Here is a 13,741-nt window from a genome sequence, read left to right on the forward strand (position 1 = left end):
TTGGATAAAAATTGCGACCTCTATAGTGTCCACAACATTGATATACCATATTTTTACGCTATTTGAGAACGAACGGCGGCCATTTTGTCTGTCAATTTCGGGCCGATTTTCACGAAATTCGAACTCAGTCATTCTTAGGGTGTAACGGTGACATACTTGAACGGTTTTTTAAATCGGATAAAAATTATGACCTCTATAGGGTCCACAAGCTAAAAACACGATTTTTGGTACAATCAGGGGCCATAATTCAGGAAGTTACGGTCCGATATGCGCGAATATCGAAAGGAACCGAGATCTTTGGATTATCAACTTAGATTTCAAGTTTCAACAAAATCGGATAAAAATTGTGACCTCTATAGTGTCCACAAGCTAAAAACGTGATTTTTCGTACAAACAGGGGCCATAATCCATGAAGTTTCGAAAGGAACCGAGATCTTTTGGAGATAAACCTATATTTCAAGTTTCGTCAAAATCGGATAAGAATTGTGACCTGTAGAGTGTCCACAAACAAATTGTGGACGGACGGACGTCCGGACGGAATTAAGGGGCGACGGCATAATACGTGCACATGAAAATGTGGGCGTATAAAAACAAACAAAATACGTTGGAAATAGTTCGCCATTACGAGACGTTAGAATTCAATGTCTAGACAGATGTGTAAATATAAGTATCTTTAATTGGTTTCTCTGGGGCATATCATGGAATTAGCATTTTCCTTCCTAATAAAAATATTTAAACTATAAGATATATACATTGATAGAAAACAAGTATGATAGTAGGCCTATGGACCAGGAATTGACCGAATTGTTGGATGGAGTTCAAAAATCTAATTTAGCAAATCTTGATCAAAGAAGATGCATGCCAATTTCATGTCGATCCGATTTGAATTGACAGATCCTTGGGCTTTTTCGAAGATCGTCACCCAAGAACAAGATGAGTAGCAGTTACCGACCAGTTCCTGGTCCAAAAATCACTGACGACCAATTAAAGACTGATCTTCATTTGATGGGATTCAAATTTGTTTCCATGGAAACATGGAAATGATTCAATTTGAGAAATTTCTAATAAGCAAAATATTAAAGGTTGATGTGAGTACAAGGTTTCCTAGATTTTTAAGAGATGTGCTCCAGAAACAAAACAAGGAGGTTCGTTTGTTCCTGGAGTTTTACGTGATATTGAAGACAAGAAGACAGAACCTATTTTAAATATTCCTCCCTTAACCTTGTTGGGTGTGGTTGTGGGTCTGGCGGGCTAATCATAAAAAGTGAACACAGGTAGATAGTTATCTATGTGCAAGTCCTGTGATTTAATTCAAATAAAACAATGAAATATTATTTAATGAAATGAATAATTAATAAGGAATGTACAATAATGAATTAAATATATAATATTATTAACAATATAACATGAAACAGAATAAAGTTTGTATAATAACAGAACAATGCTCTAATGTTGGATTTACATAGTTTACATACTCATAACATTTTTATATATCATAAACTGTATCTATATTTCTTTCTCTTTTTGGAACTAACCATCCAATTTCTGCCAGAAAAATCAAAATACGTGCAGGATACAAGAGGTGGTATGATACACTTTGGCTACCCAAAATTGTAAATTGATACTTCATTATAAATATCAGTTAATCTGTAAATTTAGAGGACTCTTTAAATTTTGATTTGTAAAACCAGTGGCATAGTCAGTATTATTAACTACAAATATAAATACATTCAACCTAATCTAATAATCATAGATTAACATGAAGTTGTTAATGAAATATGAGAATGAGACATGAAAATATCAATCAATCAAAGAGACAAATCAATGCCCTGTAAAATACTCTGTCCATGTAATTGGGCTGAAATATTTATTGAAGACATCAATAAAACATTAATATTAGTATTATGAAATGATTATGACATGGCAGTACGGATATCACCATGATTAACAATATAATACAATCATAAATGCAACAAACATACACAACCTCCAGTCAAATCCCTTCAATTTGTTCATTTAATTATCCATAACAACCAACTCCCTTTTATTTGCTCATTTAATTATTCATAATAAATCAATTCCCTTTAATTTGCTCATTTAATTATTCATAATAAATATGGCAAACTCCAATCAAATCCAATGAAATTAAGATTCCTGCAGTCAGCACCAGTCGACTCTAATTTCAAAGCAGGTAAAATGCCATACATATATTTAATCAAAGTCAAATATTGCATGTTCATAAACCAATATACAGGAATGTTTTTATAATTTATAACAAATATTTAATTATTCAATTTTAATAATAACACATATTAAATAGATTTCTTTCAATGTAACAATAAATGTAGAATTTATATTTCAATATTCAATATTTTAATATAATAAATTTAAGAAAAATAAAATATGGATTTCTCAAAAAAAGAGGGTAAATTCAACTTCTTGAATAATGAGCCATTCAAAAGAATAGAAAAAGAATCATAATAAACAGAACAGATTTATAGATCCATAAAAATAATATTTAATATGTTGGTATATATTATGTAATATTATGTATTGAAATCAAGAGGAAAAAAAACGTACAGAATGCAATATAGAATAACTTATTAATATTGTAAAACTTTCTAACTTATTACATTAGAATGTAATATAGTAAAACTTATCACATCAAAAATATATGTAAGTACTGGAATATGTAAAGTATAATGTAAATATATCTTGAATAAAGCAGACATAATATTATCACAATTAAAACTGGATTCAGTAAAGACAAAAATGTTATCGACCTGATCATAGCAAATCCAAATCAAAATAGACAGACCTCTCAACAAAGAAATAGAATGAACCAATACACGGTTCTGATCCAATCAAATATAGAATTTAAAATGTATTTTTTATAATTATCATATAGCCTAAGTTAATCAAATTATAAATAATTTATGAAATATTAAGTTATTAAAGATCAGATTTCACTTTCATTTCAAACAGAAAAATAGAAATTTCCATTTTACAAAACTTTTTATGTAAACATGATTAAACAGTATGAAGATGAACATTGATTCCATTCATTTTTTTATGCATTGGTTTCTAAATGAATTTTGATTGGCAGCATTTATATAATTAATACACCAATCAATTTCTTCCTATTCATGAATGAATGTGTGAATACATGAGTATATATGATATTTAATTGGATAAGCTTTTATCATGATTACAGAATGCCTTCTGTGTAGATGAATAGTGTCATTAAAATCTATATAACAGGAATTCTACTGTAACCCAACCAGAAGCCTAATAGCCAGTGTACAGAGAATTATCTCCCTTTAGTGCACAATATATTTCCCCTCTTAGAAATCTATAATTATATCTCTCTGCCTTGTAGGAAATGAAATAACAAGCCTTCTAAATACAACCAGTAACTACGGGGTGCTTGTTACAAAATGTTATTATTGTAACCTGTCAGTTTGTTTACTGTTATGTGAAGACATTGAATGATTGAGCTAATTGAAGAGCTACCCTGCTCTGTACCAAAGTTATAACAACAAATTATGCTTGCATTTTTATAGCCCAACATTTCAAACTTGTTGTACTCTGATTCCAGAGAGTACCTTAATAATATACACAATATCAACAAATAGATCTAATACCAAGCACCAACAAATAATTTACATAAGTTAATTTTGTCAGGAATAAGAATGTTTCATGCTCCAGTAATGTAATGGAAGAAATTTCGACAGCATGAAAAAAATTGAAAATGTTCTAAAAACAAATTTGTCTGATTGTAAAGCATTAAATCTATATATCATTTGTCATTTTAATGTATGATATAGGTTAAGTTTTTTATAATTATTTATATAGGTCAAATCAAAATGACGTGGAGTGTTATTTTGATTTGTGATGGGGGGAAAAGATTGGTACATTAAATTTTCACTTCAAAAGACATTGTTTACTAACTTCAGTTTCATTTTTGTCTCAAACGGTGAAAGTCTAAATCTACAGATCTAAGCGTTTAAATGTGCAGAGATACACACAGCACAAAACAAATCAATACAAATTTTTATGATAGTCGACAATTTTTGTTGTTTTCTTCTTAAATCTACGAGGTATGCTTTTAACTTAAGATTAAAATCTTGTGACCACAGAAATAAGTTCATCAGAAAACAAACAACAATTCTCAGTATTCTATATATCACAATAACAAATATGTAAATCTAAAAAATATCAAAAACAAAATATTTACTCTAGCAAATTTATCAATATTCTTTCACCAAACAAGATATTTCATAATCTATAATTACCGTATATGTGACCCCTAACCTTGTATTAGTATTGAATTAAGGTTGTTTTTTTTTATTTGATAAGATGTATTAAGACTTAGAATAGTTTTAAGTACCGATATACTATGTAACAAATTAACATATATCTAGTAATAAATTAACATAAATAAATCTCTCAGAAATCCATAAATCACATACTATTGAATAATTTATAACTCCACCCAATAATTCAGTGATATTTACTACTTACTGGAAATAGACAGGACACAATTCTATGAAATACATTTGGTGTTTATTACTAAGTGACTTTTCGACTAAGATTCTCTAGTCTTTTGCTTCATAATAATCGATACATTGTTTAAGTAATATAAAAGTAATTGTATTATATAGAATTGTGCACCGAGTATAAATATCCTCTTTTACAAATCGTTCACAAGTCCATTGTTGTCCATTAATAGTCGTCAATAGTTAAATAAATGAATGAAGAAGAGGAAATATCCCTATAAAAATCATCTCAATATTCCTAAGATCTCCATGTTGAATTCTTATAAAAAATATGTGGAATCTTATAGTTATTGAGAACGAGAATCGAAACAATTTTTAAAGTTTTATAAGGATATTTCTGTCAACATATTTCGTGAAGAATGTAATATCTTCACTAATTCAGTTTATGGTAGAGCCTTTGAAAATTGTCACAAATGAACATGGTACAAGTTAGTTTGACAATTCTAATTACAACCTTTATAAAGTATAATAAACATCTATATACCATGTGGATATAAATACTTCTAGACCTCTGTATGTTTTGTTCTGTTAATTTTGTCATTCATATGTTCTGGGATAATGTACTTTAATCATTTAATATAATAAATGGCCAATGGCTATACTGATCCAATTTTAATTTTTTATTATATGTAGACTTTATATAAGTATCCTGAATCAAAGATTATGAATGATAATCATTAATGAAATTTCTTTTCTTTAAACAGAAATGTGTGGTATAGTTAAGTCATTTAAAAAACACAAACTTCGCAACTCAGATCATAAAATGTAGTCATAGGATATAATGAAGACTTCTGATAACATGGAATAACTCTAAGCCCTTTAATTATCTCCCTTGTTTCAGAATAATAGGGGATGCTCGATTGTCATTCTGGAACGTTCCAAATTGACGGGATTGCAATCATGTGACATGGAATTCAGTCCTGTCACAGTTCTGTCAGTCCCAGCATTGGAGGTTCTAGCCCAAAATTCCTATTTTCACTCAAGTGTCACTATTTTTGGGTTTGACAGAACTCAATTCCGGAACTTTCAACTGAGCATCCCCCTTATGTACAGACTGACTAGAGATTCTGTGTTTAAATACATGATGATCTGTATATATTGTAATATATCAGGTTTTGTAGCAGTAGATTCTATGTAGGTTTACTGTAGTATTCTAATACTCATCAGGCTAAAATAGAGAAAAAACCATAACATTTTAGTATAGAGGTTTATAAGAGAGATTTTATTAAATTTTTATGTATATGATCAAGACAGCATCTTTCCTAGAAAAATCTTCTGTTCAAACCGGTAGTAATGTTGATTCCACCTCCGTAGTTGAAGTCAACTTGACCCCCGCCCCCAAAAAGTTACTGTATGTCCGAGATAAGGACTGCAATCAACAAAAATAATTAATAAAATCGTGATTATGTGGGTTGGCATTGTGAGTGTTAATATGAACTGTCATCACATTTAAATCACACTAATCACAATCCTCAGAGTTATCGTCATTTTAAAACTTTTGATATTGGCCTCTTGATTACTTGGCTGCCTTTAATCAAAACTGATGAAACGCATCTGCCTTGGTTTTTGGCTGCAAGCCTCTCAATTATTTGGTCAATGTCCCCCCCCCCCCTCCCTCCCACCTCCACTGAATTTGCTATGACAATAAATAGCATTTGTATCTCAGGGCCCTTATTCACGAAAACTTAAACTAAGATACAAGCGAAATTTTAAGAAATACTGCAATTCGATAGGCTGACCAGTAAAATCAATATGCATATATCCAATTTGCATATTGGTCAGCCAATCGAATTGCAGTATTTCTTAAAATTTCAATTGTATCTTAGTTTAAGTTTTCGTGAATAAGGGCCCAGTTAATTATTATAATATGTAAGCTGACTTAAAATTAGGCTGAAAACAAGACTTTTCCAGGAACTGGGTTTAAAAGATGCAATAAATGATTTAGACATGATTACCAGTAGCCTGGTAGTAATGTGTATACTTATACCAATATTCCATGAAGATGATAATGAAAGAAACTTAATGCATAGAATTGTGAATATAGACCAATATAGGTTTTTTGTAGATGAAAGAATTTCATTGTGGTGTTATTATAATAAGAAGTTAAACATAAATATTATGGGTACCAGTCCTTCATGCAAGTGATTATATTGTATTTAATAGATATAATTATAAGTAAATATTTATAAATATGTACATGTATTAGCATGCATGCATTCAACATTCATTCTTTTTTATTACATTATATAAACCCTAGCCCAATAAATTTAACATTCAAGCTATCAAGCATTTATTGTAAGTTTATTTTCGATTTTATTTACAATGTTTTTCTGAAAATATTGATGCGTAGCATGCTAATGTTTGAATAACAAATGCCTATCAGAATCTATGCTGTAACTTGTAATATTTGAATTACATATGTAAATCAGTTTTCATGCTGTGAATTGTAATATTTTAATAACATATGCCTATGAGAATCTAAGTTGTAACTTGTAATATTTGAATAACAAATGCCTATCAGAATCTAAGTTGTAACTTGTAATATTTGAATAACAAATGCCTATCAGAATCTATGCTGTAACTTGTAATATTTGAATAAAAAATGACTATCAGAATCCATGCTGTGAATTAAAATATATGAATAGCATATGCCTTTGAGAATCCATGCTGTAACTTGTAACATTTGAATAACAGATGTATATCAGAATCCATGCTGTAACTTGTAATATTTGAATAACATCAGAATCCATGCTGTAAATTGTAACATGCGAAGATAAAAAAAAGTCAATTCTGTAACTTATCAATAACTGTAGATTCTGTATAGTAGATAAAAATATATTAGTGTTCTGTTTTGACCTCTCAACTCAAGCATGTAGTAACTAATAGAAGTAATGCTCGAGCTTACCTCAACATAACGGTCTTATTCAATTTTATGTTTTTGAAGACATATAAATATCGAGAATGCAAGAAACTAGAATTGGAAAGACCAAGAACAACTCTCTTGTGAGGTTCACTCCGTCAGGAATTCATTTGATTAACAATGTATATTACATGACTTACTTCATCAAGAATGCAAGGAAGTTCACTGTCAATCCAAATTAATCAAATTTAGTTCTTTGTAGGTTATTTGAATTCGTAATATATAAAAGTAAAATGCACAAGAAGATATGCCCTCACCCACCCCCCATCTTTCTATTTATTCACAGCCCTTTGACCATTGAAAATGACCATCCAGCCATATAAATTCTGGTACCACCCCTGTTTCACACTAATATTTACTTATTTTGAAATGTTTATCTATATCTTTCATTTATTGCATAATAAATTTCCACTCTGAACATTAAAGATGTTTAACTGAATATGAATCTAATTAATATTGCATTAACTTGATACAATCAATTAAATCAATCACGAGCGAAATCAAAACCAAACCTTGTCATCAAGATAGTTGTTTAGACCTGACAATCAGACAGAGATATTATAGTATGTATATATATATACATGCAAGGATAGAACTTATTATATATTGAAATAGAATATAGTATTAGCTGGGATATTATATTAAATGGATTAAGAATAGGTAAGGGGAAAGTAGAAGGAATGAATATGATGGCATTAATGAACATGTATTCAGGAAAGCACAAATATAAATATATACATTATACCTTACATTCTCATAATTTCACTCTTTTCAGTTTCAAGGAAAGATAACTGTTTGACAACCAATTTGTTATTATCTGTTTTAAAAACCTTGTTTTTGTTTCATCAGTTTTAAATAATATTTTCCCTAAAGTTTCATCTTTAACTCAATTGATTAAAAAAAATTAACAATAGTGACCACTCACATTGAACAAGACACAGAATGGCTACAACATGCAATAGGATTAGGTTATGTATAAACCTCAGGAGTCAGTTCTGCCGATAAAACATGCCACTGTCTGAATTCACGATCAGGATTCTTCAATGCGTTAAACCAATGTCTTAACCGTTCACCTTTAGCATTAATACCAATCTGAACACCACCTAAAATACAGAGATAAATATTAATCTTTAAGGCCACAATAAAACAATATTCTGGTTCTCCGACAATCATTCAAACAACTTTGTTGCAGGAGTGATGTTTTTATTTGTCAACTGATCATGTTGCTACATTTCAAGGTTCTCCCATCTGTATAGTCATCATGTTTATGGAATTCACAAACATAATTACTGATTCTTGTGTAACATATATGCTAAGTTTATTTACAAGATGTAGTTCACAGGATAATTATCATCCATGTGATCACCATTTCCTGATAATGATTGTCAGTGACAATCTGGATTGTCAATAACATTTATCAAGGTTGTGTACTTGATAATTGAGCCTACAAGACACTATCAAATTCAACCAGCAACATATAAAAGAGCTATCTCCCTTTTAACACAAGAAATGTAAGTGCAAGGTAATAATCTGGTTACAAAACAGATCCCATTCATAGTTCAAAACTTTGTTTTACTTGACTTCACTATAGCCAGGATCTGAAAGAGTTGTTAAATAACCTGCATTCTGGCTGATGTGAGGGATGGGCGTGTGGTGTACGGAACTGTGGGTAGACATTCGCATCGATATTGCATGACCCCCTGACGTTACATGTGACTCCCACTACAACCTCTCATATCTCAATGTAGTGGAGACCATTAAAAGTATAAAAATAAAAACAAGATATATAGATTTGTATTTTAATCAGATTGCCTAAGTACACAATGAAATTGTTTTGAAGTGATACAGTTATATCTGAGAACAATTTTGTATATTACCTAAAGAAAGTACATCACAACACTCAACAGAACACTTACAAAGTAATCACGATACAAAGTATCAAAGTGAGTGGCAAAGCCCTTCATAACAGGATAATAAAACAATTGACAAGGCACCCAAATTAAAGATACATTATGGGAGATTAGATAAAAAGCTGAAAGTTCTCGCTATAATAGTTAAAAACTAGATAATGTAAAGGTAATTTGTTGAAAATTTCAGCCAAATTGGTCCACTATGAACCGAGATATCAGCTTTGTAAATTTCCGCCTAGCCTCGTTCATCATTACTAAAGTTAGTACGTTAAAAAGCATAGTCTCGATTATCCATTGTTTTGATTTAATTATCAATGAGCGTTTGCAGCATATAGGATTCTAATCCAGTCGATATCCAAGGCTAGCCTTGACATCGAGAGTTGATTATGGTCTGGATAAGTTAATCAATGTCTAATTAATAATTTAGATAAGATTTCAGGCCTGAAGAAAGACCTGCGATAGGCAGATTTAGCTCTTGCATAATGCATGTTTAACCTAATACTAATACAAAACTGTCCATTACTGGACAACTCTATAACAGATGAGAGCATCCAGTGACCAGTAGTATCAGGTGTTTCATTATAGAAGTATCTACAGCAACTGATCAGTAAGCTATCATCTTTCCATATTAAGCTTCTTAATTGCATCTGACCCTTTACACACATCTAAAATTATTTCAACTCACTTGAGATAACAAATTTATTTGTAAACAAAAGCTCAACTATACTGGATTAGAGAAGTCAACTATTTATAAAGAACTATCTTGTACATTCAGTACTTACCAATAAAATCATTGGCTTTTCCTATATCTTTATCCCATACAGTCACTTCTAATGTTTTCTTTGGCAGTTCATTATGTTTGATTTCATAGACAAATTCCTGTAAACAAAGCCAAATATAAATTTTACTCAAGAGATAATCTGATGGTGGGAAAGATGTAGTGTAAATATAGCAGTCAACACAGCTGATTGAAAGGGGAAATCAAAGACTCATATTTATTACACATCAAAATGCATAATCCATTAAGAATTAATGATTATATTATTTATTTATTTATTTCACATTTATTCGTACATTAGTGTACACTTCTTTACAATATTTACAATATATATAAATACATTTAGTCAAGGCATATTAACAACCTCCAGTTATATTGCAGGCCTACATAATTCTCTTGTCCCTGAAAGCATGATTGATGCATATTTGTCAAATGTAGGCTATCTGGATCTGAATCAGATAAAATATTGGTAGTTATGGCCATTTACCCTATCTGTGATCTAAAGATTCTCAACATGGTCATGTGTGGAACTTTTCACAGAAAGGTTAATTTAAGTGATGGGTATTGGGAATAAAGAAATGGTCATTGCTCATAGTGCATTCATATATGTTCTGAAATAACTTGTCCAGATCCAATTTCCATTTACTCTATCAAAGTTTTAACCTAACTAGTAACCGAGTTCAGGTCTGGACTGAGTATGATTTGGACCCGTTTACACTACTGTGTAGACCTACCATTCTATCTTTGTAGTATAAATGGGGTTCATGAAGCTGATTGTAGGAGTGGTATCAAGACAACAAAGTGCTAAGCTCGTACCTTATGTGTACTAGATAATACAGTCAATATAAAATACTGGTATAGATGTTGATAAAACAGAAAAGTTCACTCATAATTCTCACCTCATTAAATTCTGGATTAAGTGTTCTCTTCTTTACTGATGTTTTATATTTAGATTTCTTATCTTTATCTGGTTTTAAATATCTACAATATTACAACCATCGATTATTACCAGTAAATTTAAATTTATTTCAATATATACCATTTAAATTTCACCCCATTCAATAGGATCAATCAATTCAAGTCTATGGAAATACTACATTCAATAGGATCAATTAATTCAAGTCTATAGAAATACTACATTCAATAGGATCAATTAATTCAAGTCTATAGAAATACTACATTCAATAGGATCAATTAATTCAAGTCTATAGAAATACTACATTCAATAGGATCAATTAATTCAAGTCTATAGAAATACTACATTCAATAGGATCAATTAATTCAAGTCTATAGAAATACTACATTCAATAGGATCAATTGATTCAAGTCTATAGAAATACTACATTCAATAGGATCAACTGATTCTGTCTATGGAAATACTACATTCAATAGAATCAACTGATTCAGAAAAATTTATTCTACCGTAACATTTGAGCTAGCTAGCTTCTGGTCGTCTATGGAAAAAAAACTTGTTCAATCAGTTTTGCATCTTATTATTATAGACAGGATCAAGGGAGCAGAAATCAAATCTGGCAAAATTTTGACCAAACCTGGGCAGTAAACCACACTAGTTTGGACAAATTTGTGAGCGTACAGCCCTTGAACGTGAATAATTGTAAACACAACGAAAATAAAACCATATATTCTAATATACATAAGGACCGTATACAGTCTACATTTTTGCACTTTTTAAATTTCATCTCTTAAGTGTCTTTTAATGGCTTTGTCAACATGTGCACACAACTTTTGTTTTTTGTGTCATTTGCACTGCTAAACATACATATCCATTTTAAACAAAACTGATTTTGGTAATAGCAAGATAGAATGAACAAAAACTTACACTTTTACATATGGATCTGAATAACCATTTGAATCCATTGATGCCAGTTCAGCACATCGTATTATACGTACTATTAGTGACTGTCTAGAGGTAGCATATCGTAATGACAATAATATCTTTCCTCTAATAGCTATTAAATCATCATCTTTTTCTAACTGAAAACAAAAGTTAAACCTATCAATTACAGAGTGAAATTGAAAGAATTCAATCATTTCTGTATAAGAGATTCCTGGAATATTATAATAGACTTAGATTCCATTATCCAAATGCTAGAAATCAATTACAAAACTTATTCTAAGATCCAGACTTTCTTAGAGGAATTTTAATTTGCATTAAATAAATATAAAAAATTTCTACAAAAATTGATGATGTTCAGTTTGGACTTACCGGGAATGTTTTTTCTAGGTAGACGTTGAAGGCTTTAGTCTGATGTGGTTTGAGCTTTTTTAATGGCACTCTTGTTTCTCCGATAAAATCAAAACCAAAATGATCTTCATCTAACACAGATAATCTGAAATCATTCATTTAACACAGTTTTATTTTATTTCATGCATACACTGAAAGTTTTCTTTGTCTGACTTCGTTGAGATGGGGGGAGGGGGATATGTAAAGGGTGATTCTGCACCAACTGTGTTGATAAAGACGAGCATACACCATGCAGTGTGCTATGAGAGAAATTTTGTCTGAACGGCAATTGAATGCCAACTGTCAAGGATTCTGTTACAGCCACACCACGGTGTATACGGGTCCTTGTTTTTTTGTTTGATCACAACGACTAGATGATGTTCCTTACCAGGACCTCTGTCCTGCATCACTGACAAGTGGAAACCTTGTTGGAACCTTTTCTGCCAACACCAGGATAGAACGACGGACTTCCTGGTTAGTGAGTCAGCGCCTACACAAGGAGCCATCTTGGCTCCCAATTATTTCATTGGTACATAGTTAAATTTATCTGATTAGTTGAAGGAGAAAAAAACTTTAATTAAAATTAAAACAGGTTTAAAGAACGCTTTATTTGGAAAAGAATGCTTAATATGCTATTTCTTCACACAATTTTTGAATATACCTCAGAGTTTTTTTCACAATATCTTCCTCTGTAATTCCATAATAAGTTAACGTTTCATTCCATTCTGGATTCAATGTCTTATGAATAGTTTTTGTTCGTAGTTTAGTTGACTAAAAATAAAAAGAATCATAGGAAACAAGGGAAAGAAAAGCACTAACAATCATGTCATTACAAAAATGAAATTAAATGAAATGGGGTTTAACGTCCTACTGTTCTGCTCCAAACCGGGCTGATGAAGACTGGCATATGCCATACAGTGTGCAATGAGGGAATTTTTTGCCTAGACAGTGGCACTACGTCCTAGTCTTATATCGAATTCCAACTGTCAAGGGATCTTTTATGTGCACGCCAATGTGTACACAGGACCTCGTTTTTTCATCCCATCCAAACGACTAGACAGCTATCCTTGTCAGGCCCTCCATCTTGCATCACTGACAAGGGGGAACCACGCCGGAAAATCTGGATGAACTTTCTCGGACAATGCAGGGATCAAACTTAACCACCGTGACCCCCCATGTCATTACAAAGTTAGCTGATTTGGGACTAACATGTGGTTATTGCTATATTCTGTAATATATGAAGTAAAGTGATTATATATATAAACCCTATTGATAACTATCAAAAAGTCCTTTTTATCTATAAATTGTATAGTTGTAAACTATTTTTTT

At 31.0% G+C, this 13,741-nt stretch overlaps 1 protein-coding gene across 6 annotated transcripts in view; it reads right to left on the minus strand.

Moving 5' to 3' along the window:
* Positions 1-1,277: 1,277 nt before the first annotated feature.
* The window catches only part of LOC126823728 (double C2-like domain-containing protein beta), a 65,137-nt gene continuing 52,673 nt past the window's right edge, over positions 1,278-13,741 (minus strand). For 5 of the 6 annotated variants that reach the window (XM_050552698.2, XM_050552699.2, XM_050552694.2 and 2 more), the window contains exons 12-18: positions 13,074-13,183; positions 12,395-12,518; positions 12,008-12,162; positions 11,067-11,148; positions 10,172-10,268; positions 8,461-8,582; positions 1,278-5,727 (exon numbers count right to left, since the gene is read on the minus strand). In XM_050552698.2, the coding sequence (XP_050408655.1) occupies positions 5,713-5,727; positions 8,461-8,582; positions 10,172-10,268; positions 11,067-11,148; positions 12,008-12,162; positions 12,395-12,518; positions 13,074-13,183 (705 nt within the window). In that variant the 3' untranslated portion in view covers positions 1,278-5,712. Of the gene's footprint in view, positions 5,728-8,404; positions 8,583-10,171; positions 10,269-11,066; positions 11,149-12,007; positions 12,163-12,394; positions 12,519-13,073; positions 13,184-13,741 lie in introns of all 6 variants that reach the window. The other variant, XM_050552697.2, reaches the window with a different exon arrangement.

Source organism: Patella vulgata, chromosome 6, assembly GCF_932274485.2.
Source record: "Patella vulgata chromosome 6, xgPatVulg1.2, whole genome shotgun sequence".
In the NCBI taxonomy this organism is placed as follows: Eukaryota; Metazoa; Mollusca; class Gastropoda; family Patellidae; genus Patella; species Patella vulgata.